This window comes from Bos mutus, chromosome 4, assembly GCF_027580195.1.
Source record: "Bos mutus isolate GX-2022 chromosome 4, NWIPB_WYAK_1.1, whole genome shotgun sequence".
NCBI lineage: Eukaryota > Metazoa > Chordata > Mammalia > Artiodactyla > Bovidae > Bos > Bos mutus.
In genome coordinates, this window is record NC_091620.1 from 30837893 (window position 1) to 30864801 (window position 26909).

The 26909-nt window shown below is 39.6% G+C and overlaps 1 protein-coding gene across 1 annotated transcript; it reads right to left on the reverse strand.

Moving 5' to 3' along the window:
- Positions 1–2898: 2898 nt before the first annotated feature.
- LOC102267588 (hyaluronidase-4) lies at positions 2899–18511 on the reverse strand. The gene is made up of 3 exons (XM_005895333.3): positions 17591–18511; positions 11652–11741; positions 2899–3315 (listed from the first exon to the last, which is right to left on the reverse strand). The coding sequence occupies exons 1-3, from the start codon at positions 18509–18511 to the stop codon at positions 2899–2901; spliced, it is 1428 nt and encodes a 475-aa protein (XP_005895395.2).
- Between the last annotated feature and the right edge of the window lie 8398 nt (positions 18512–26909).

Here is a 26909-nt window from a genome sequence, read left to right on the forward strand (position 1 = left end):
TAAATGATTATTTGTGGGTCATAGGATTTGGAGTTTCCTTTTTATTTCTATGTATTTTCCATATGTCAGCTCTTTTTTTCTTGTCTGCCTTAATTCTTCTTACACATTGACTATTAAATAGTGGAAAGCAGTCATTTTAGATTTCAGAAAGAATATAAATGATTCTAATCTTACACATAGGAGTTTATGCCTTTGCAATCTTGCCCTCTACCTTAGGTAGCTCCTCAAAGTATTTCTTCCAGACAAATACTATGCTGCCTAAAAGAATAAATTTAGAAAATACTACCTATCTCATTATATATAAACATCAATAAAAAATTATGTATCTCTTAAGCTTCACATTCTCTTAACCAAGATATGAAGAGGCTAACCTTAACCCTGACCCTAATCCTTTTTTCCTCTGATTTATGATATGAATCCCACAACAGTTGAAGCTAGTGAAAATGTACTTAAAAATATAATTGCCACATCAAATAGACAGTCATAGGAGTTTCAGGGTAGGGGCTTCCATGGCTGTTCAGTGGTAAAGAATCTGCCTGCCAATGCAAGAGACATGAGTTTGATCCCAGGGTCGAGATGATCCCCTGGAAGAGGAAATGGCAACCCACTCCATATTCTTGCCTGGAGAATCCCAAGGACAGAGGAGCCTGGTGGGCTAAAGTCCATCCATATGGTCACAAAGAGTCAGATATGACTGAGCAACAAACAGACCCAATATCCCAGTTCAGAAAAACAACTTAGAAAAACCTGCGTAATTAAATTATCCCGTTTGTGTTTCTTTCAAAAAAAAAAAGAAAGAAAGAAAACAAAACAGTGGAGAACAGTGATGTGTATACCATCCTTTATGTATTCACTAATTAGTGAGTAAAACTGGCTATCCCTCTCATTCTCTCCTTATCTTCAAAATGATGATAATATTTGCCCTTGTCTGCCTTACTGTAATTCATTGAATATCAAAACTCAAAAAAATAATTGTTAAAATCCTATCATCACTGTAATGATAGAAGGAGCTATTCTTTTTCACTTATCATGGTCTAGTACTAACTTTAACAGTGGTAAAATCATTTCTAACTTGAGCAGGAGAATCTAATTACTGTAATTGTACCCTTGGTACAGCAGGATACCAACAAAATTGAGAAACTGACAAATAGCCCCCAATTTAGCTTACTCTATTTCACTGCCTCTTTAACTTTTTACTTTTCCTGAAAATGCATAAATAAATAGACAAACAAATGAAATGGGAGTCTGAATCTGACTGTGGTCTACTATCAACATTCACGTGGGCTCAGTCACTTCAATCATACAACTCTTTGTGATCCCATGGACTATAGCCCACCAGGCTCCTCTGTCCATGGGGATTCTCCAAGCAAGAATACTGAAGAGCGTTGCCATTTTCTCCTCCAGGGGATCTTCCTGACCCAGGAATCAAACCTGTGTCTCCTACGGCTCCTGCACTGCAGGCAAATTCTTTACTCTGAGCCACTGGGGAAGCCCATCAGCATTCTATACACCTGGATAAAGTACATATAAAAGTGTAATAATTGGAAGATATCAGGCAGGAAAATACCTTCCCTAAACTATGAAGGGAAACAGTATTTGATGGGTTTGGGTGGACTCCAGGAATTGGTGATGGACAGGGAGGCCTGGCGTGCTGCAGTTCACGGGGTCGAAAAGGGTCGGACACGAATGAGCAACTGAACTGAACTGAATGTCTTTTGAGTCTTTATAAAATAAAATTATCTGGATTGTAACTAGGTCAGATCAAGTGCCCAAATGAATTTTACAAAAGACTTGCCATTCATTAAGAACTAAAAGGAAATTAATTGCTTGGATACACTATACTTCAATGAAGAACAAGCATCACAGCAAAGAATCTCCTATATAAATTCCATCTTATGGGAGTATAATAGGGCTTACTTTCTGATATTGATGACTACCAAATGAATTTTCAAGAGCCCTAGTGATACTTTGGCTAGAAATGAATCCTAGAGTATTCAGTATAGATTCCCTCTGGTCCCACGACTCGGTATCCTGGGGTCATTTGTATTGTATAGGAATTCCCAGTCTCTGGAGCAGAAACAGCCATAACCCAGTGGTTGCCTTCCTTAGGTCCCATGTGCATTCCATATCTCTTATGACCTTATTACAAATTTATCTGCTATTAACAATCGGAGTCTCAGAAACATTGTAGCACCATCTAATCATAATAGATGTTCTTGTTGCTATCCAATTTAAGTGTATATTTATTTTTTAAAAAATAAAAATGAAGGGACATCTTTCTTGATCACTTTCCTTCAGAAATTTCTCTTAAATTATTATTTTTTTTAATTACCTTCATTTAACCTCTTAGTTCAAATAGTTAATGACCTGACTCACTCTTCCTCCTGCATCAGCCACACTGGCCTAAACCTGCTCTCACATAACAACTCTTGCATTTGCTCTTCCTTCATCTGAGGATGCTTTTCTCAGACATCTTGTGATCTGGTCCTCCTACCTTCAGGTCCTCTCATTAGGGAGCCATACCTGACCACCCTGTAAACAATCTCCACTGCTCTCTCTTATCCCTTTACCAAGCTTTGTTATTCTCCACAGCACTTAGCACCATTTGATACAAATGAATTTGTTTATTATCGTTCATCTCACAAGAATTTAAGTTCCCCAAGGACAGAGACTTTGGTACATTCACATCCTTATCCTTAGAGCCTCGCATGAGGTAAGCATCCAAGCAAGAATTGCTCTATCTAATGGCTCTATAGAGCCAAAGATACCCACCAACCCACCCCTCCTTTTTTTTTTTTTTCCACTTTTAAGAGAACAAATATTTTAGAAGTATATTGAAGTTAAAGAAAAAAAACAGCATCTTCTGCTTTTCAGAATTTCAAGGAAAAAATGACATTGTCATGGGGGTAGAAAAATGAAGAGAATCACAGATAAGGTCATGCTGAGAAAAACTGATACTTTAAAGTTAGCAATACAGGCCTTATTCTTCCCTCTCAGGACATCTGAAGAAAGTTGCTGGCAAGACTCTCCATGCCAGCCATGGTAGCAATGACACACAAACCCATCCTTCATGTCCTTTATTGTCTTCTGTTTATTGGCTGGGGAAATGACGGCTCTCAAGCTCTTGCGTGGGCCATATTTCTCACTGCTACTCCCCGGCATGTGCAGGTAGGAGGAGGATTCGGATGTTTTTCGAATACATCTTCCATTATTGTTACATAGACTCTGACTGCAGAGTTTGGCTGCAGTTGTCACATTAACAGCATAATGGCCCAATGGCCCTTGAATAAATTTTTGCACAGACAAGCAGGTCTCCTGTGGGAAAAACAGAGATCTATTTAGATCACTTTCAAAACATGATTCAATGGTCCAGGGAGTATTTATTAATATTGACTTTTGTATTTGATAAGCCTGAGGAGAAAGAGTTTCAGTAGATTTAGCATTTAAATGAAAGACTGAGCCCTTATAAAATTCCTTAAGTGATGATCCATGCCTTTGGTTAGGAATACTCTAATGAACCCATTTCATACCATTTTCTGGGGAGGAGGATTCCACATTTTTCCACAAGAGCATCCTTTAAGAGATATTTGTACTGACACTTTAAAAAAAAATCTTTAATGTAGGGTGATTTTTTTGAATTTGTGAAACAGTTTTGGTGCTGATACTTCATATATGTTAACATCAGGTGAGATTTTTCTCAGACTACCAAGTTATCCCATTCTTCTCCTTATTTCTTCAGAGGTAACAGTTCTCCTGAAGTGGGGAGGGGTACTACTTACATCCATGTTTTTATAACTTTATTGCATGTAAATGTAATTATGAACAATGTGTATAATATTATTTTGTGTTTTTAAATTCTTATACAAATTTATATCATTTGGAATATTTTATTTTCTACAACTTCCTTTGCAAACATTTTCAAGATCCTTTCCCCATATTCATATATGTAGCTCTTTAAAAAAAAAATGTAGCTGTGGTTCAGTCTCATAGTAAAAATACATTGTACTTTATGTATCCATTGGCTGGGTTGTAGGAAGGATTCTATAAAAGATTATTATTTATTACCAAATTCCTGAGTCATTTGTATAGCATATGGAAAATCAGATTGTCTTCCTATAAATCTGCCACTAGGCACCATTGATTGTCCACAACCTTGAGTTTTAAGGCTAGTACACAGTTCTACCTACTGATGATCACACTGTGCAGCTAGGATGTGCTGGCCAAATTGAAATGACACCATCAGCTAGCCCAGAAGAATCTGGCTAGAATCTTCATCAACACTTGCCTTAATCCATAAAGGAAGTACCATGGGAAAATCCTAGTAGATTCATTAACAAAAGTGTGTTTTCTATCAGCACTTCAATTATTTTGATCAATACTAACTCTAATGGAAGGGCTTCCCTGATGGCTCAGCTGTAAAGAATCTGCCTGCAATGCAGGAGATGCAGGAAACTCAGATTTGATCCCTGGGTTGGGAATATCCTTGAAGGAGGAAATGGCAACCCACTCCAATATTTTTGCCTGGAAAATTCTACGGACAGAGGAGTCTGGCAGGCTATAGTCCAAAGGGTCGGACATGACTGAGCATGCATGCATACATAACATGAATGCATAATTAAATTCCAATTAATTTAAAACAGTAGGACAGCTTCTCTTTGAGAAGAGGGCCCAAAACTGTGAATCCATGTGGAAAGGATTCAGGGGTTCAGATGGAAAGTCGTAAGGCAGAATAAACTACTAATGGCAGGCAGTTGAACAAGGTGTCACTTTGGGCAATAACAAGTTCTGAAAATCGTGTGTAATATTTTTGTTCCAGGCACATTCAGTCTAGGTCAGCCTCACATTATGTTTAGGAATAAATGCTAGTTTTAGTCAAGGCATGGCTCCTTATCTGGGGCATCAGAGGAAGTTTGTAGGACAGATGGGAAAAATAAAACAGTGAAACCACTGAACAAAACAAGAAAAGGAGAAGTAAGAAAGAGGGGTGGAAGAGGAAGAAAGAAGACCTGGGGGAGAGACGAATGAAAGAGAGCACAGGGTACAGGTAAACCCAATCAGGTTCAACTCGGGTTTCCCTGTTCTGTCCCTGCCCTCTTCCTCAAAATTCCTTCTTCACTTATCTTCTGGTATATCACACTCTTCTGGATTTTTCCTTTCTCACTGAATGCTCCTTCTTAATCTCATTTACTAGCTCATCTTCCCTACCTCTTAACCCTGGAGTGCCCTAGGCTTAATTTTTCTCTTTTCCAGCTATACTCTCTCTGGTTAAACTTACCCCTTCTCATTGCCTTAAATAGAACTCCCAGATGTGTATTTCCCAGAATTTATCTCTGATCAACTGTACACCCACCTACCTATTACACATCTCTACCTGGATGTCTCACGAACATTTCAACAACCTTAACCCATTCCAATGTGATCCCCTGATCCTCTTCCCAGCATATCTCAACATATGTAAGCTCCCTCTCTCCAATGCCTCAGGAGCAAAACCTGGAAGATGCAAGTTGTGTGGGGGTTGGAAGCATCTCTAACCTCATGCAAGAAAGAGCCAGACCCTACATGGCAGCCATGTGGGATGGTCTTCAAGAGACCACAGTAATTTTAAAAGCCAGCATATAAATAAAAATTACTTTGCCTGCTTTGCCTCCTCTCTATCCCAGTCTCCTGCACTCATCCTTGAAGCAAATGAGCAAAGAAATGAATGGTACTCCTCTTCCCCATAACTGAGACCCAAGCTTGGGGTGTGGGGAGGAGAAGCAAGAAGTTTTAACCTGGATAATAACAACCACCATTTACATGGCACTTGGCATGTGCCAGGTACTGTTTAAGTGCTTTACATGTATTAATCATGTAATTCTTATAACAGCCCTATGAGATAGATACTATTATTCTCACCATTTAACAGATAGAGAAACTGTAGAGATTTGTTCAAGGCCGTTGGCTAGTAGGAGACAAAAAGTGAACATTGTAATCCAAGTCGTTCAGTCTTAGGCCTCCTCCTCTTACCAATACCAGCATGCTGATTTGTAGAATGCAAAATGAGAAAGAGCTGACTGTTTTTACATTTTTTGAGACAGAATGTTTTAATACTTGAAAAGTGAACTATTTGTTAATACCTGTGCATAAGTGTGTGCTCAGTCACTTCAGTCGTGTTCTAACTTTTTACGACCCCATGGACTGTAGCCCACCAGGCTCCTCTGTCTATGGGATTCTGCAGGCAAGAATACTGGAGTGGGATTTTCCCCACTCAGGTATCAAACCCATATCTCCTGCATCTCCTGCATTGCAGGCAGATTCTTTACCCACTGAGCCACCTGGGAAGCCAATTCATTAATACCTAAAAATGAGGAAAACTGTGGTTTCTGAATTTTCACTTAGGTAGTACAACAGGCCACCAACTGAACATGTTCAAAGTCAGTTGTGGAAAATAATAGAGTTACTTCATGTGAGAATTGCTGTCAAGAGTAGAATGTTAATAAACGTTTATATATACATATATATATGTGTATATATATATATATATTTTTTTTTTCCTCCCATGAGCATTTCTATCATAGATAATCAGAAAATAAAGAATCAATTTTGGAGAATTCATCCTTTGTGTGGTTGAAAAATATGTGTTTTTAAAATTTGGTATTCTCTCTCTCTTTTTTTTTTTTTTTGCATATGTATTATATCATTCTTGCTGTTGTTTGATTGTTAAGTTGTGTTGGACTCTTTTGCAACTCCCATGGATGTAGCCCCACCAGGCTCCTCTGTCCATGGGATTTTTCCAGGCAAGAATGGTGGAATGGGTTGCCATTTCCTTCTTCAGGAGGTCTTCCCAACCAAGGGATTGAATCCACATCTCCTGTATTGGCAGGTGGATTCTTTGCCGCTGAGCCACCATCTACCAAAATTCTTACAAAGTAGGTTTTCTTTCAGTACTTTTTTTTTAGATGAAGACATGGATACTCAGAGAGGTTAATTAATTTGCCCAAGATTACACCCCTAGAATGTAAAATTTGTATTCTTATTTAGGATTGTCTGATTGGAAAATTTGTGCTCTTTTTACAACACTGTGGCTGGTACAGACAAATTGCTCAATGTGAGTCCCTGTGCTCTCTGAGTTTTGTTAAAGTCAACTGAGCAGATAATTAGCAACCATTTGTCTCTGACGTGAAAAATTAAAACAAAAACCAGAAGATGGTGGAGGAATAAGACAGGGAGACCTCTTTCTCCCCCATAAATTCATCAAAAGAACATTTGAACGCTGAGTAAATTCCACAAAACAACTTCTGAATGCTGGCAGAGGACATCAGACAGCCAGAAAAGCAGGCCATTGTCTTTGAAAGGAGGTAGGAAAAAATATAAAAGATAAAAAGAGAGACAAAACAGGTAGGGAAGGAGATCCGTCACGGGAAAGGAGTCTTAAAAAAGAGAGAAGTTTCCAAACACCAGGAAATACTCACTGGCAAGTCTGTGGTGAGCCTTGGAACCTCAGAGGGCAACATAACTGGGAGGAAAAATAAATAAATAATTAAAACCCACAGATTAACGTGCCCAACGGTAACTCCCCCAGCAGAAAAGCAGCGCAGATGCCCGTATCCACCACTAGCAAACGGGGGCTGGGCAGGGAGGAACGGGCTGCATTGCTTAGAGTAAGGACTGGGCCTGAATGCCCCGAGGGCAATCTGAGGGAACTAACTTGAGATAGCAAACCAGACTGTGGGATAGCTACCCTGCAAAAAGCCCTAACCTAAGACACCACCAGGCACGCTCACAGAACAAAGGACTGACTAGAGCTCTCCGGCTGTGGACTTGCCCATCCCCCTGCTGGAGACAGGCAGGCGAGGGCTGCCAGAGTTGAAAGGGGGCAATCATGGCCCCAGAGAGGCATCATTTACCAAACTGCAAGCAGGCTTCGTTGCTAACCAAGACTTCTTGGGATTCTGGATGGTTGACATCCACCTGAGAAGGTGCACCAGTTGTACACCCAGAAAACCGAGCGGCAGGGACAGGAGAGGCAATAAGTTGCAGCGACCGCACTCGCCAAACACCTGGTCACCTGAGCTGCTTGAACCTGGGAAGGGCACAAAACGCAGGCCCAACCACGTCTGTGCCTTTGAGAAGTACCCGAGTACCTAAACTTGAGCAGCGTAGACCTGGGAAGTGCATACAACCCAGGGCTGGCCTCAGACAATTCCCAGCAGAGCAGCCTAGAGCCTAAGAAGTTTAGACAGGAAAAGCACACACGCTGTGAGCAGGGACAAACCCATTGTGGCCGAGACACTGCGAGCACATGCCAGTGTTATTTGTTTGCAGCGTCCCTCCCTCCCTACAGCACGACTGAACAAGTGAGCCTAAAAAAGTGTCCACCACCGCCCCCTTGTGTCAGGGCAGAAATAAGACACTGAAGAGACCAGCAAACAGAAGCTAAAACAGAGGGAACTGCCTTGAAGTGACAGGTGCAATAGATTAAAACCCTGTAGTTAAGCACCGACTACATAGGAAGGGGCCTATAGATCTTGAGAAGTATAAGCTGGATCAAGGAACTATCTGAAAATGAACTGACCCCACACAGTCCACAACTGACTGGCATCTGTTATTTTTGTATACATGACATTTCACATGTTTCAATGCCATTCTCCCAAATCTTCCCACCCTCTCCTCTCCCACAGAGTCCATAAGACTGTTCTATACATCAGTGTCTCTTTGCTGTCTCCCCTGGATACAGGGTTATTGTTACCATCTTTCTAAATTCCATATATATGCTAGTATACTGTATTGGTGTTTTTCCTTCTGGCTTACTTCACTGTATGTATAATAGGCTCCAGTTTCATCCACCACCTCATAGAACTGATTCAAATGTATTCTTTTTAATGGCTGAGTAATACTCCATTGTGTATATGTACCACAGCTTTCTTATCCATTCATCTGCTGATGGACATCTAGGTTGCTTCCATGTCCTGGCTATTATAAACAGTGCTGCATGAACATTGGGGTACACGTGTCTCTTTTCCTTCTGGTTTCTCAGTGTGTATGCCCAGCAGTGGGATTGCTGGATCATAAGGCAGTTCTATTTCCAGTTTTTTAAGGAATCTCCACACTGTTCTCCATAGTGGCTGTACTAGTTTGCATTCCCACCAACAGTGTAAGAGGGTTCCCTTTTCTCCACACCTCTCCAGCATTTATTATTTGTAGACTTTTGGATCGCAGCCATTCTGACTGGTGTGAAATGGTACCTCATAGTGGTTTTGATTTGCATTTCTCTGATAAAGAGTGATGTTGAGCATCTTTTTCAAGTGTTTGTTAGCCATCTGTATGTCTTCTTCTCTGAATCTCTTTGTGTGTTCCAGACTGTGGAGAACACTTAGGGAACTGATTACTGGCTGGATCTGTCTCTCTCCTTTTGATTCCCCCCTTTATCCTCCTGGCCACCTCTGTCTCCTTCCTCCCTCTTCTCTTCTCTGTATAACTATGTGAACTTCTCTGAGCAGTCCAGACTGTGGAGAGCACATAAGGAAGTGATTACTGGCTAGCTTGCTCTCTCCTCTTTTGATTCCCCCTCTTCTTCTCCTGGTCACTTCTATCTCCCTCCCCCCTCTTTTCTTTTCCATGTAACTCTGTGAACCTCTCTGGGTGTCCCTCACTGTGGACAGACTTTTCATCTTTAACCTAGATGTTTTATCATTGGTGCTCTGTAGATGGAGAAGTCTTGAGGCTACTGTAAGAGTAAGACTGAAAACCAGAGGCAGGAGGCTTAAGTCCAAATTCTGAGGACACCAGAGAACTCCTGACTCCAGGGAACATTAATCGATAGGAGCTCATCCAATGCCTCCATACATACACTGAAACCAAGCACCACCCAAGGGCCAACAAGTTCCAGAGCAAGACATACCATGCAAATTCTCCAGCAACACAGAAACATAGCCCTGAGCTTCAATATACAGCTGCCCAAAGTCACTCCAAACACACTGACATCTCACAACGCATTACTGGACACTTCATTGCACTCCAGGGAGAAGAAATCAACCTGCCTGACTTCAGGCTCTACTACAAAGCCACAGTTGTCAAGACAGTATGGTACTGGCACAAAGACAGAAATATAGATCAATGGAACAAAATAGAAATCCCAGAGATAAATCCACGCACCTATGGACACCTTATCTTTGACAAAGCAGGCAAGAATATACAATGGAGAAAAGACAAACTCTTTACCAAGTGATGCTGGGAAAACTGGTCAACCACTTGTAAAAGAATGAAACTAGAACACTTTCTAACACCATACACAAAAATAAACTCAAAATGGATTAAAAATCTAAATTTAAGACCAAAAACTATAAAACTCCTAGAGGAGAACATAAGCAAAACACTCTCTGACATAAATCACAGCAGGATCCTCTATGACCCACCTCCCAGAATATTGGAAATAAAAGCAAAACTAAACAAATGGGACCTAATTAAAATTAAAAGCTTCTGCACAACAAAGGAAACTATAAGCAAGGTGAAAAGACAGCCTTTAGAATGGGAGAAAATAATAGCTAATGAAACAACTGACAAAGAGTCTCAAAAATATACAAGCAACTCCTACAGCTCAATTCCAGAAAAATAAATGACCCAATCAAAAAATGGGCCAAGGACCTAAACAGACATTTCTCCAAAGAAGACATACAGATGGCTAACAAACACATGAAAAGATGCTCAACATCACTCAGTATCAGAGAAATGCAAATCAAAACCACATTGAGGTACCATTTCATGCCAGTCAGAATGGCTGCTATCCAAAAGTCTACAAGCAATAAATGCTGGAGAGGGTGTGGAGAAAAGGGAACCCTCTTACACTGTTGGTGAGAATGCAAACTAGTACAGCCACTATGGAGAACAGTGTGGAGATTCCTTAAAAAACTGGAAATAGAACTGCCATATGACCCAGCAATCCCACTTCTGGGCATACGTACTGAGGAAACCAGAATCGAAAGAGACACATGTACCCCAGTGTTCATCGCAGCACTGTTTGGAATAGCCAGGACATGGAAGCAACCTAGATGTCCATCAGCAGACGAATGGATAAGAAGGCTGTGATACATATACACAATGGAGTATTACTCAGCCATTAAAAAGAATACATTTGAATCAGTTCTAATGAGGTGGATGAAACTGGAGCCTATTATACAGAGTGAAGTAAGCCAGAAAGAAAAACACCATACAGTATATTAAAGCATATATATGGAATTTAGAAAGACAGTAACTATAACCCTGTATGTGAGACAGCAAAAGAGACACAGATGTATAGAACAGTCTTTTGGACTCTGTGGGAGAGGGCGAGGGTGGGATGATTTGGGAGAATGGCTTTGAAACATGTATATTATCATATGTGAAATGAATCGCCAGTCCAGGTTCGATGCATGATACAGGATGCTCAGGGCTGGTGCACTGGGATGACCCAGAGGGATGGTATGGAGAGGGAGAGGGAAGGGGGGGATCAAGATGGGGAACACATGTACGTCTGTGGTGGATTCATGTCAATGTATGGCAAAACCAATACAATATTGTAAAGTAATTAGCCTCATTTAAAATAAATAAATTTATATTAAAAATAAAATAAAAATTAAAAAAAAAAACAATATCTGTAATATCTCCATGATGCTGGTAGGGAAACCACTGCTTACCTTTGAATCAGAATAGTCATATCCTCCCCACAATATTACTCCTGATGCCCCCAATGCTGCACTCTCACCAATTGTATGCACTAAGTCCTCCTAAAAAAGAGAAGGGTCGCAAGTAGATTCTGCCAATCATATTTAATCACTGACAATTCAAAAATGTTTCAGTCTATCAACTGTGGTAAAGAACATACTGATAACATTATCTTTGTTTCTAAAACAAAGGACTATAGAGCAGAATAGGAAAAGGTAATTCTGCCTGGGATACTTACCTGATAAATATGTATGATGTTCCAAGCAGTATTCTAGACACTAAGAATATAAAAATGAAATAGATTCCATTTCTTGTTCTTGAGAGTGTGTTTTAGTGTGATGATTATGACAGACATATATAATTTCAGGGTAACAAATTAAATTATATATTAGCACCCACAAGACATACATAGATTAGAGAAAGTGGTTAATGTTGCATGGAAGTGTATTGGAAGATTTCCTTCAAGAGGTGAAATTTCAGAGTGGTCTTTGGAAAGGAGTATAAATTGATAAAATAGACTTAAGAGAGCAGAATTTTTTTTATCCAGTAGGAAAAAAAGAAAAGGCAGAGTCATATGTAGGAAAAAGTGCGATTCCTTGAGAAGTGTCAGTAACTCTTATGGTAGGTAAAAAGCACTGGGGATGTGGGGAGAAGTAAATGTATCTGAATCCTTGTATTAGGTTAGCCAAAAAGTTCTTTGGAGTTCAAATAAAAATAAAAGACACATTTTTCATTTTCATGAAGAATTTTACTGAACAAAATATTCACTGTTTTGCTCCACTGCCTTCTGCTATTTTTCAGGCAATTTCATTTTCCCAAAACTTTTTATCTTTTTGAGCAAACAACTCCTTTCCAGGGAGTTGAATTTTTTTCCATTAATAGAATTTTGTAAAGACTGAAATAAATGGACATCCAAATGTGTAGTGTCTGATGAATATGGCAGATGAATCAGAACTTCCCAGCCAAGCTATAACAGTTTTGCCTGGTCATCAAAGAAAGATACAGTCTCAAGCTATCCTAATGGAAGATAATGCATTTTATGTTTGAGTAGCTGTTGGAATTGTTTGGTTTCCAGAAGGAGCTCATAATAAAAGCCACCCTTTCTAATCCCACCATATAAACAACATCACCTTCTTTAGATGAAGATAGGGCTTTGGTGTGGTTGGTGGTGGTTTATTTCACTTGCCCCATGATCTCTTCCATTCCACATTATTTTACAATATCCACTTTTCATTGCCCATCACAATTTGTTGTAAAAACGGAACATTTTCATTATGTTTAAGTGGAGAATCGCATGTGGAAATTTGGTTAAGATGGGTTTTTTTCTGCTTAACTTACGTGGCACCCATATATCAAAACAATGAAAATAACCAAGTTAGTGCAAATGATTTTCAAGATTTGGATATTTTGAGTATGTTGGCTATCTCCCAAGTGGTATAATGTTGATTGTTCTCAATTAATGGTTTGATATGATCACTATCAATTTCAACTTGTTTACTTCACCTTGGAGCATTGTCCAGTGAGAAATCTCCAGCATGAAAATCTGCAAACCACTTTTGACATGTTTGATCAGTCACAGCACCTTCTCCATACACTGCACAAATCTTTTTATGCATTTCTATTGTTTTTACCTTTCTTGAAATAATAAGCATAATATGCAGAAAATGTTTTGCTTCCATCTTCAGTATTAAAGTGGCTACACAAAAATTCACTCATTTGGATAAGGCATTTTTAACTTTTAATTTTTTATATTTTTAATGAAGTATAAATGATTTACAAATATTGTGCTAGTTTCAGGCATTTGGCATAGTGCTTTGATTTTTTTATGTATTACAAAATGATCACCATAAGCTTAGTTACCATCTGTCATCATCATAGTTACTACAGCATTATTGACTGTATTCTCTATGCTGTACGTTATGTCTCTGCTGCTGCTGCTAAGTCGCTTCAGTAGTGTCCGACTCTGTACGACCCCATAGATGGCAGCCACCAGGCTCCACTGTCCCTGAGATTCTCCAAGCAAGAACACTGGAGTGGGTTGCCATTTCCTTCTCCAATGCATGAAAGTGAAAAGTGAAAGTGAAGTCGCTCAGTCACGTCCGACTCTTCGCAACCCCCTGGACAGCAGCCTACCAGGCTCCTCCGTCCATGGGATTTTCCAGGCAAGAGTACTGGAGTGGGTTGCCATTGCCTTCTCTGACATTATATCTCTAGGTCTTATTTATTTTATAATTTCCAACCCTCTACCTCCTTCCATGGGACATGATCAGTTTCTTATCTGTATCTATGAGTCTGTTTTTGTTTTCGGTTTGTTTACACTCTGATATGACAGCTGTCACAATACAATCTAAAAAAACTGTTTTGAATGAAGTTAAAGACAACTAAGTGCTACCAGAAGTATTGTATATAAAAACACAAATGAACTTTCTGGTCAACCCAATAGATAAGTAACATCCAAATACAAGTGTCTTTTGTGTATATTTTATTACACAATTTTAAAGTGTTAGGGCTTAGCTACAAGAAAGTTTTGACACTGGAAGGCCACACATTTGCAACTAAGATATTTTCAGCTGTCATAAAAACATATTGAAGAAGGAAGTCAAGATGACAGTCAGGGACCCCAATTAGAGATGATGAAAACTGTTCAATGAGAAATGATAAGAGCGTCAACAAAGGCAAGGTCAGTCCTTGTAAAGCATAGAGGACAGATTGAACAGTTCTTTGGAAATTAAGATGGATAAGATTTAGTTACCTACTGGATAATAGACAGAGAAGGAAGGCATCCAAGTGACTCTCAAGTGGGATGACTAAGTAGATTATAATTCACCAGGATAAGAAACAGAGGAGGTCATGTTCATGATTATAGACCAAGAGCAAAGAAGCAGGAAATAGGAAGAGATGAAAGAGAGAAGGAATGATAGATGGACAGTCTGCATTCTTTCCTTCCCTGCAAGGTATGGAGAATCAGAGATCCAGTATAAAGGTAAAATATTCAAAAGCCAGAATGAGAAAATGGCCATGCTTCAGCAAAGCTCCTCTGCATTATATGAAGTCTCCAGTAACCTAGCACTGTGTTTCACAATTTGTCTACATAATAAAACAAGAAAAAAAAATCATTCTTCCATTATACTAACTAGCATTGCCTTCATTAAATGAAAATCAGGTCTCTCATTCAAATTGAGACACTGGAAAGAAAATATCTAGCAGAGTTAGCTTTAAGTGATTTCATAATTACAATATGCAGAACATAATAAATGATGTTGTGCTTAGTCACTCAATCATGTCCAATTCTTTGTGACCCATTGGACTGTAGGCCACCAGGCTCCTCTGTCCATGGGATTTTTCAGGCAAGAATACTGGAGTGGGTTGCCATTTCCTTCTCCAGGGAATAAAAGATGTTATAATAATGCTATTTAAACAATAAATGAGATTCATGCTGTTTGTTCATGTGAAAAGGGAAAGATTCATGTGAAAAGGGAAAGGCAATTGCATAGTATTAAAACACTTCAGTATACTATTACTCAGATAACACTATAATTTTGGTTTTCTGAAATAGAGCTCAGAGGTGATACTTAGCCCATAATTGACTTTGAAAATCAAATATTACCCCAAAATGGGGACTTTACAAACAAGAATTTCATTAAAATGTGGCTTATCTCATTCTATCCTTTTCTATCAAGACAAAATATCTGACTGCATGGCTTATTATTTTCTACTCATTATTCATAATACATTGTGACATACTGTAGACACTCAATAAGTATTTCTTGAAGGAATAAATATAATTCCCCAATGGATTTGAGAAAGTGACATGATTTGAGAAATCTGTTACTTGAGGAATAATTTATTGAGAAGATTTTGGTAGATCTGACTGACAGCATCCAATACTTGGAGAACTGCCTTTTGAAATAGAGATTTGATTTATTCTGTATTGCACCAGAAGTTAAGATTATAACTAATAGTGACACAAAGTTATCCAGAGGCAGAGTAGACTTAACATAGTCAAGAATTTTTCAGGGATTAATTGGGTTCCCAAGTGGCAGTTTTCCTTCTAGAATAGGAAGAACCCCATGAAAAAGAAAGTGCTAAAGCAGGTAACAAAAGATCCGTGTTTGAGGGTGAGGCAGATTAGGCATATCTGACATCCTCCAACTTTTTATCATGGTGCTATATTTCTTTTCCTCCTAAACACTGAATTAATATTCCATTTTGAATAATACTGAGTAATCCTACAAGAATAGCAATGTAAAGCTTACTAAACAGTATTTGGGTCAATATATTTTATTCTGAAATATTTGAGGAAGAACTGATATTTCATTTAAATGTTCTTATCACAAATGTAAGTGATTTCAGTACTGCTTCTGTGTTGTGTACTAGAAAGACTGAATTGTGAGCTCACAGCTATTGATGGAGATTTAAGGGTTTTCTCACCTGACCACCCACCCAATAATTGAATCCCTACAAGAATATCCTATATAAGTGACTATCTAGATAAAGCTTGAATACTTCCAAGACTCTACAAACCATTATCTTCCAAACCAGTTCATTCCTACATCTTTGTGCTTCCTACCTTGTGTATGCAGATGACACCACTCTTATGGCAGAAAGTGAAGAGGAACTAAAAAGCCTCTTGTTGAAAGTGAAAGAGGAGAGTGAAAAAGTTGGCTTAAAGCTTAACATTCAGAAAACTAAGATCATGGCATCCATTCCCATCACTTCATGGAAAATATATGGGGAAACAGTGGAGACAGTGGCTGACTTTATTTTGGGGGGCTCCTAAATCACTGCAGATGGTGATTGCAGCCATGAAATTAAAAGATCCTTACTCCTTGGAAGGAAAGTTATGACCAACCTAGATAGCATATTCAAAAGCAGACACATTACTTTGCCAACAAAGGTCCATCTAGTCAAGGCTATGGTTTTTCCAGTGGTCATGTATGGATGTGAGAGTTGGACTGTGAAGAAAGCTGAGTGCCGAAGAATGGATGCTTTTGAACTGTGGTGTTGGAGAAGACTCTTGAGAGTCCCTTGGACTGCAAGGAGATCCAACCAGTCCATTCTAAAGGAGATCAGTCCTGGGTGTTCATTGGAAGGAATGATACTAAAGCTGAAACTCCAGTACTTTGGCCACCTCATGCGAAGAGTTGACTCATTGGAAAAGACCCTGATGCTGGGAGAGATTGAGGGCAGGAGGAGAAGGGGACAACAGAGGATGAGATGGCTGGATGGCATCACCAACTCGATGGACATGAGTTTGAGTGAGCTCCGGGAGTTGGTGATGGACAGGGAGGCCTGGCGTGCTGTGATTCAGGGGGTCGCAAAGAGTCGGACACGACTGAGTGACTGAACTGAACTGAACCCTGTGTAAGTCTAAGAATACTTTTATATAAACCACTTTCATTGCCTAGACACTCATCACTAGATTACATTTTAGATTTTTGAAGATAAAATCAACAATCTATATTATTTTTAAGTAACATAATCAATTAAAACATAAAAATGCAATATATTGAAAACATAGTTGGTAAATAATTTACCCAAGCTCTCCTTCATACAGTTTTGTTTTGGAAAATTGCTGCTACTGTTTCACGTTAAGAGTTTCTTTAATATGAATTTTCTTCCTAGTTAAATTTAATCTGTTGCATGATTAAACTTAAACTACAGTTCTGCAGGAAACCCTTGTAAATGGTAAGCTGGTAAAAACCATCACTTACAAACTCTTAAGCAAACATCTAATTGTCAATGATATTGTTTCAGAATTGGCCTGACATTTGAAGGACTACATGGTTTTAGTAATAGAGTAGCATTCTATTATTAAGGGGATATAAGCATCCTAAAACATTATTCCCTAAATTTCATATTCTACTAAATTTCCATTTTTTAATGTGTGACTGTATTTTTTTTTTCTTACCTGTGACAAAGCTTCAATACTATTCAAATAAAATGGTCTGGAAAAAATAAAAACTGGTAAAACATAGTCATCTTTAGCCATTTCAGCAATTCTCATAGCTTCTCTAACTCGATAATGAACAAATTTCAAAGCATTTAAACTTGACTTCAATATTTTATCCAAATATACTGAAGTATAAAGTGCTCTGCTTTTTTCCCATAGCCACTGAAGTTGGTCATTGCGGAAAATTTCGTCACTTGGGCATTTACCTGTGTAGGTCTGTGGATTTATCCTATAATCATAATTGTAGCAGTCTGGATAGAGATAAAAGCCCCATAGACATTTTGGTCTCATTTCTAAAGCCAGTGTGAGAGTAGCATTCATAATACTCTTTCCAGCAGTTTCAAATTCCTTTTGGGCAACTGTTCTCACTTTCATTTCTGACCAATCAGGATGGTGGTTTCTAGTAAAGTCTAAAGAGTGGTTTTTATATATTACTCTATTGCCCCAATTTCTGTCCCATTGTGGCTTCCAGCTTTCCCAGTCAATGATAACAAGACCTTCTGATCTCCACCAAGGAAAAACTTTTGCAATGTCATCAGCGGTCTTCCTCAGGTGTGTAGGAAGGCTCATATTCTGTGGTATCCCTCCATTAAAGGATTTTCCCTCTGGAGAGAAATAAGGATAACACCCTAATTCATTTGGATAAATTATGGCAATTGTCGATCCACTCTGAGTCTCCAAAGGATTTGATATAATATTAAATAACTGAAGATTCAGATCCACATTGAAGAAATGCTGGCACTGCATTGTTGGGGCGGCCCAGAAAATGTTGAAAGGTCTTTTCGTGATCACTGGAGGCATTGCTGGCTTGAGGGCTGAGTGAGTAAACACCGTCAAGAGCAGCAGCACTCCTGACCGTGCCACCCGGGGGTTACACATGGTTCATAGTTTTCACCATCACGTTAGGCAATCTCCTTAAAAATAAGAAGAGGAAGAAAAATGAAACATGATGGAGTCAAATGTTCCTTAAATCAAGTAAACTCATGGTAGTGTTTAAGCTACTCTTTGAGTTGTAGACTGACTTTTTACAAGATTTATGAGATTTATTGATATCTAGGCATAATTTATACTTTTAACAGGGAAGAAAAATGAGGTGCTTAAAAAAAAAAAAAAACTAGAAAAGTAAAAAAAAAAAAAAAAATCCAGTGAATAGAAACCAAAGTAAAAATTTTCACACAACTCCTCAGTCATGAAAACTGTGTCTGCTACTTGTTCTAGCTTTAATTTCCTATAATTCTGACTACATAACCATCTGGTACTTTTAACAAAAATTAAATGGAACCAAAACAAATAGCTAATGGTACAAACAGTAAATAACACCTTGCTTGCTATTTCGAATTCACTGGACTCAAAAGTGGGCTTCTTCATTTCTTGGTTTGTTTGTTTTTAAAAGATGGTAGTTATATTTGGAATTCATACAGGCTAAAGTAGAAACAGGTAGAAATGGCATTTACCTGCTGTTGATTATGGATTTTGTTGCTATCTTCTCTTGGTACATAAATTTAGAAACCAACAGATTGTTTAATTCCCTGGTTTTCCCATGAAGAAGTTGGTCTGTATTTTCACCAATCAATTCCCAAGTGAAACTTGGCTAAATCCCTTCTAAACAGACAGTTGAGCCAAAAACTGCCAAAGAATCCTCCCAGACAAGGATGGTTTAATAGTTATGCATTCCAGCCAATGAGATTTCACCATGAAAGCAGTGTGGTTGAAGTTATGTATCAAAATGATTTTATCATGAAGATTTTTTTTAATAAATGAATCACAAACTTGTCTATGATGTAATTAAACTCAATGTCTTTTTAAGAGTCAAATCTTCTCTCTCTTTTTTTTTTTTTTAGTTCTTGCTGAGTTTATCTAATATATTATCTAATATATTAAATGCAGGAAGAGGTACTGACCAAAGTCATATTTTAACTTTTGCAACACAGCATCCCAAGTTTATAAACAAAGTTGAATAAGTCATTGTCTCTCTGTACATTGAAGATTTATTCATAGCTATGAATTATAACTTACTCTTTTAAATAAAGTAGTTATTATTTTTAAAATAAACATCATGAGGAATTTGTATCATGGCATCAGATGAGTCCCTCAGTCACCAGAGATACTCTATTCTCTTCACTCTTCTCTAGCCATGGATCTTAAGGTGACTCCTCCCCTCAAAAAAAGAAGAGCCAATTTTTTTATCTTTGTCATTCAGGGAAAATGAAAGAGGACCCACTATCCATAAATATTACTCTTTATCTCCCTCTTCTCATGACAGCATGTATGGTATAAATGGGTATATATATTTAGTTAAATGTCATATTACATTAAATTTATTAAAGAAAAGGGGCTATAAATCTAAAAAAGTGTGCTTTAATAAAATGCAATTATAAATTTTCTTTTCTAAAGTATTTTAATCATGCATTCTATTTATATAAAAGTTATACCCTGTCTCTGTGTCACTACTCTAAGAAAAACTTATTAGTTTAGCATTATCTTCTTCACCAGCATACATTTTGTAACACTACTTCTACAGTAACAGAATTAAGCACTATGAATTGTTCAGTTCAGTTCAGTTCAGTCCAGTCCCTCAGGCATGTCCAACTCTTTGAGACCCCATGAACTGTAGCACGCCAGGCCTCACTGTCCAACACCAACTTCCAGAGTTCACCCAAACACATGTCCATTGAGTTGGTGATGCCATCCAACCAACTCATTTTCTATTGTCCCCATATCCTCCCACCCTCAATCTTTCCCAGTAACAGGGCCTTTTCAAATGAGTCAGCTCTTCACATCAGGTAGCCAAAGTTATTGGAGTTTCAGCTTCAACATCAGCCCTACCAATGAACACCCAGGACTGATCTCCTCTAGGATGGACTGGTTGGATCTCCTTGCAGTCCAAGGGACTCTCAAGAGTCTTCTCCAACACCACAGTTCAAAAGCATCAATTCTTTGTGCTCAGCTTTCTTTACAGTCCAGCTCTCACATCCATACATGACCACAGGAAAAACCATAGCCTTGACTAGACAGACCTTTGTTGGCAAAGTAATGTCTCTGCTTTTTTAAATATGCTGTCTAGGTTGGTCATAACTTTCCTTCCAAGGAGTAAGCATCTTTTAATTTCATGGCTGCAGTCACCATCTTCAGTGATTTTGGAGCCCAGAAAAATAGTCAGCCACTGTTTCCACTGTTTTCCCATCTACTTGCCATGAAGTGATGAGACCAGATGCCATGATCTTTGTTTTCTGAATGTTGAGCTTTAAGCCAAATTTTTCACTCTCCTCTTTCACTTTCATCAAGAGGCTCTTTGTTCTTCTTCACTTTCTGCCATAAGGGTGATGTCATCTATATATCTGAGGTTATTGATATTTCTCTTGGAAAACTTGATTCCAGCTTGTGCTTCTTCCAGCCCAGCATTTCTCAGGATGTACCTGCCCTGCCTCTTGAGAAACCTATATGCAGGTCAGGAAGCAACAGTTAGAGCTGGACATGGAACAACAAACTGGTTCCAAATAGGAAAAGGAGTATGTCAAGGCTGTATATTGTCACCCTGCTTATTTAACTTCTATGCAGAGTACATCATGAAAAACACTTGGCTGGAAGAGGCACAAGCTGGAATCAAGATTGCCGGGAGAAATATCAATAACCTCAGATATGCAGATATACCACCCTTATGGCAGAAAGTGAAGAGGAACTAAAAAGCCTCTTGATGAAAGTGAAAGAGAAGAGTGAAAAAATTGGCTTAAAGCTCAACATTCATAAAACTTTTAGATCATGGCATCCGGTCCCATTACTTCATGGGAAATAGATGGGGAAACAGTGGAAACAGTGTCAGACTTTATTTTTGGGGGCTCCAAAATCACTGCAGATGGTGATTGCAGCCATGAAATTAAAAGATCCTTACTCCTTGGAAGGAAAGTTATGTCCAACCTAGATAGCATATTCAAAAGCAGACACATTACTTTGCCAAAAAGGGTCCATCTAGTCAAGGCTATGGTTTTTCCAGTGGTCATGTATGGATGTGAGAGTTGGACTGTGAAGAAAGCTGAGTGCCAAAGAATTGATGCTTTTGAACTGTGGTGTTGGAGAAGACTCTTGAGAGTCCCTTGGACTGCAAGGAGATCAAACCAGTCCATCCTAGAGGAGCTCATTCCTGGGTGTTCATTGGAAGGACTGATGCTAAAACTGAAACTCCAATACTTTGGCCACCTCATGCAAAGAGTTGACTCATTGGAAAAGACTCTGATGCTGGGAGGGATTGGGGGCAGGAGGAGAAGGGGACGACAGAGGATGAGATGGTTGGATGGCATCACCAACTCGATGGACGCGAGTTTGAGTGAACTCTGGGAGTTGGTGATGGACAGAGAGACCTGGCATGCTGCAGTTCATGGGGTCACAAGGAGTTGGACACGACTGAGCGACTGAACTGAACTGAAGTGAACTCTGCATATAAGTTAAATAAGCAGGGGAACAATATACAGCCTTGACGTACTGCGTTTCCTATTTGGAGCCAGTCTATTGTTCCATGTCCAGTTCTAACTGTTGCTTCCTGACCTGCATACAGGTTTCTGAAGAGGCAGGTCAGGTGGTCTAGTATTCCCATCTCTTTCAGAATTTTCCAGTTTATTGTGATGCAATACGGTCAAAGACTTTGGCATAGTCAATAAGCAGAAATAGGTGTTTTTCTGGAACTCTCTTGCTTTTTCAATGATCCAGCAAATGTTGGCAATTTGGTCTCTGGTTTCTTTGGCTTTTCTATATCCAGCCTGAACATCTGGAAATTCATGGTTCATGTATTGCTGAAGTCTGGCTTGGAGAATTTGAGCGTTACTTTACTAGCGTGTGGGTCTTCCCTGGTGGCCTGCCTGCAATGCAGCAGACCTGGGTTCGATCCCTGGGTCAGGAAGTTCCCCTGGAGAAGGAAATGGAAACCCACTCCAGTATTCTTGCCTATAGAATCCCATGGACAGAGGAGCCTGGTGGGCTATAGTCTATAGCCCACGGGGTCGCAAAGAGCTGGGCATGACTGAGCGACCTTACTTACTTACTAGCGTGTGAGATGAGTGCAATTGTGCAGTAGTTTGTGTATTCTTTGGCATTGCCTTTCTTTGGGATTGGAATCAAAACTGACCTTTTCCAGTCCTGTGGCCACTGCTGAGTTTTCCATATTTGCTGGCATATTGACTGCAGCACTTTCACAGCATCATCTTTTAGGATTTGAAATAGCTCAACCTGAATTCCATCACTTCCACCAACTTTGTTCATAGTGATGCTTCCTAAGGCCCACTTGACTTAACATTCCAGGTTGTCTAGCTCTAGTCCAGTGATCACACTATTGTGGTTATCTTGGTCATTAAGATCTTTTTGGATGGCATCACCAACTCAATGGACATGAGTTTGAGTAAACTCTATTAGTTGGTGATGGACAGGGAGGCCTGGTGTGCTGTGGTTCATGGGATCGCAAAGAGTTGGACACGACTGAGTGACTGAACTGACCTGAAGATCTGTTTTGTATTGTGTTGGTTGGTTTAGTCGCTAAGTCTTGTCCAACTCTTGTGGACCCAGTGGATTGTAGCCTGCCAGGCTCCTCTGCCCATGGGATTCTCCAGGCAAGAATACTGGAGTGGGTTGCCATTTCCTCCTCCAGGGGATCTTCTCAACCCAAGAATTGAACTCGGGTCTCAGCATTGCAGGCAGATTCTTTACCGGCTGAACTATGTGTGCTAAGTTGCTTCAGTCGTGTCAGACTCTGTGTGACCCCATAAACGGCAGCCCCCCAGGCTCCCGCATCCCTGGGATTCTCCAGGCAAGAACACTGTAGTGGGTTGCCATTTCCTTCTCTAATGCATGAAAGGAAAAGTGAAAGTGAAGTTGCTCAGTCATGTCTGACTCTTAGCACTCCCATGGACTGCAGCCTACCAGGCTCCTTTGTCCATGGGATTTTCCAGTCAAGAGTACTGGAGTGGGTTGCCATTGCCTTTTCCAGAACTATGTATAGTTTTTCTGTATATTTTTGCCACGTCTTCTTAATATCTTCTGTTTCTGTTAGGTCCATACCATTTCTGTCCTTTGTTGTGCCTATCTTTGCATGAAATGTTTCCTTGGTATCTCCAGTTTTCCTGAAGAGATCTCTAGTCTTTCCCATTCTATTGTTTTCCTCTATTTCTTTGCGTTGATCATTGAGAAAGGCTTTCTTATCTCTCCTTTCTGTTCTTTGGAACTCTGCATTCAGATACTTATATCTTTCCTTTTCTCCTTTGCCTTTCTCTTCTCTTCTATTTGTAAGGCCTCCTCAGACAACCATTTTGCATTTTTTGCATTTCTTTTTCTTGGTGACGGTCTTGACTACTGCTTCCTGTACAATGTCATGAACCTTGGTCCACAGTTCTTCAGGCACTTTATCAGATCTAATTCCTTGAACCTGTTTGTCACTTCCACTGTATAATCGTAAGGGATTTGATTTAGGTCATACCTGAATGGTCTAGTGGTTTTCCCTACTTTCTTCAATTTAAGTCTGAATTTGGCCATAAGTAGTTCATGAACTGAGCCATAGTCAGCTCCTGGTCTTGTTTTTGCTGACTGTATAGAGCTTCTTCATCTTTGGCTGCAAAGAATTTAATCAATCTGATTTTGGTATTGACCATTTGATGATGTCCATGTGTAGAGTCTTCTCTTGTCTTGTTGGAAGAGGGTGTTTGCTATGACCCTCTTTGCGTTCTCTTGGCAAAACTCTGTTAACCTTTGAATTGCTTCATTTTGTACTCCAAGGCCAAATTTGCCTGTTACTCCAGGTGTTTCTTGACTTCCTACTTTTGCATTCCAGTCCCCTATGATAAAAAGGACATCTTTTTTGGGTGTTAGTTCTAGAAGCTCTTGTAGGTCTTCATAGAACCATTCAACTTCAGCTTCTTCAGCATCACTGGTGGGACATAGACTTGGATTACTGTGATATTGAATGGTTTGCCTTGGAGTCAAACAGAGATCATTCTGTCATTTTTGAGACTGCATCCAAGTATTACATTTTGGACTCTTTTTTTTTACTATGAGGGCTACTCCATTTCTTCTAAGGGATTCTTGCCCACAGTAGTAGATATAATGGTCATCTGAGTTAAATTTGCCCATTCCAGTCCATTTTAGTTCACTGACTCCTAAAATGTCAATGTTCACTCATGCCATCTCCTGTTTGACCACTGTTTATTTACCTTGATTCATGTACCTAACATACCTGGTTCCTATGCAATATCGTTCTTTACAGCATCGGATTTTACTTCCATCACCAGTTACATCCATAAGTAGGCACTGTTTTTGCTTTGGCTGCATCTCTTCATTCTTTCTGAAGTTTTCCACTCTTCTCCAGTAGCATATTGGCATCTACCGACCTGGGGAGTTCATCTTTCAATGTCATATCTTTTTGCCTTTTCATATTTTTCATGGGTTTCTCAAGGCAAGAATACCGAAGTGGTTTGCTAATCCCTTCTCTAGTGGACCATGTTTTGTCAGCACTCTCCACCATGACCCATCTGTCTTGGGTGGCCCTACGTGCCATAGCTGACAGTCCCATTGAGTTAGACAAGGCTGTAGTCTGTGTGATCAGTTTGATTAGTTTTCTATGATTGTGGCTTTCATTCCATTGAGGAAGAAGGATAAGAGGCTTATGGAAGCTTCCTGATGGGAGAGACTAACTGTGGGGGTAACTGGGTCTTGTTCTGATGGGTGAGGCCCTGCTCAGTAAATCTTTAATCCAATTTTCTGTTGATAGGTGGAGCTGTCTTCCCTCCCTGTTGTTGACCTGAGACCAAACTATGGTGGAGGTAATGTAAATAATGGCGACCTCCTTCAAAAGCTCCCATGCAGGCACTGCTGCACGCAGTGCCCCCAACACTGTAGCAGGCCACTGCCGACCCACGCCTCTGCTAGAGACTCCTGGACACCCACAGGCAAGTCTGGGTCAGTCTCTTGTGGGGCCACTGCTCCTTTCTGCTGGGTCCTGGAATGCACAAGGTTTTGTTTTTGCCCTCAGAGTATGTTTCCCCAGTCCTGTGTAAGTTCTGGTGACCTCAGTTCAGTTCAGTTGCTCAGTCATGTCTGACTCTTTGCAACCCCATGGACTGCAGCACACCAGGCCTCCCTGTCCATCACCAACTTTTGGTGTTTATCCATTAAGTCAGTGATGCCATCCAACCATCTCAGCCTCTATAATCCCCTTCTCCTTCTGCCTTCAATCTTGCCCAGCCCTAACTCTAACCCTAACCCTAATTTGTCTTTTCTAATGAGTCAGTTCTTTGAATCAGGTGGCCAAAGGATTGGAGTTTCAGCTACAGCATCAGTCCTTCCAATGAATATTCAGGACTGATTTCTTTTAGGATGGACTGTTTGGATCTCCTTTGTAGTCCAAGGGACTCTCGAGAGTCTTCTCCAACACCACAGTTCAAAAGCATCAATTCTTTGGCGCTCAGCTTTCTTCACAGTCCAACTCTCACATCTATACATGACCACTGGAAAAACCATAGCTTTGACTAGATGGATCTTTGTTGGCAAAGTAATGTCTCTGCTTTTTAATATGCTGTCTAGGTTGGTCATAACTTTCCTTCCAAGGACCAAGAGTCTTTTAATTTCATGACTGCAATCACCATCTGCAGTGATTTTGGAGCCCCAAAAAATAAAGTCAGCCACTGTTTCCACTGTTTCCCCATCTATTTGAAGTGATGGGACCATATGCTATGATCTTAGTTTTCTGAATGTTGAGTTTTAAGCCAGGTTTTTCACTCTCTTTCACTCTCATCAAGAGGCTCTTTAGTTCTTCTTTGCTTTCTGCCATAATGGTGGTGTCATCTGCATATGTGTAAGGTTATTGATATTTCTCCTGGCAAACTTAATTCCAGCTTGTGCTTCATCCAGCCCAGCATTTCTCATGATGTACTCTGCATATAAGTTAAATAAGCTGGGCAACAATATACAATCCTGATGTACTCCTTTCCCGATTTGGAAACAGTCTGTTGTTCCATCCCCAGTTCTAACTGTTGCTTCTTGACCTGCATACAGATTTCTCAAGAGGCAGGTCAGGTGGTCTGGTATTCCCATCTCTTTCAGAATTTTACACAGTTTGTTGTAGCCCACACAGTCAAAGGCTTTGGCATAGTCAATACAGCAGAAGTAGACGTTTTTCTGGAACTCTTGCTTTTTCAATGATCGAATGGATATTGGCAATTTGATCTCTGGCTCCTCTGCCTTTTCTAAACTCAACTTGAATATCTGGAAATTCATAGTTCATATACTGTGGAAGCCTAGTTTG

Coding starts and splice junctions, on each gene's coding strand:
- LOC102267588 (XM_005895333.3), bottom strand. CDS start 18,511: ATGTGTAACCCCCGGGTGGCACGGTCAGGAGTGCTGCTGCTCTTGACG. Junction 11,742..17,590: donor GTATTGAAGCTTTGTCACAG/GTAAGAAAAAAA, acceptor TCTCTTTTTTAG/GAGGACTTAGTGCATACAAT. Junction 3,316..11,651: donor ATGACTATTCTGATTCAAAG/GTAAGCAGTGGT, acceptor TTTTTCCCACAG/GAGACCTGCTTGTCTGTGCA.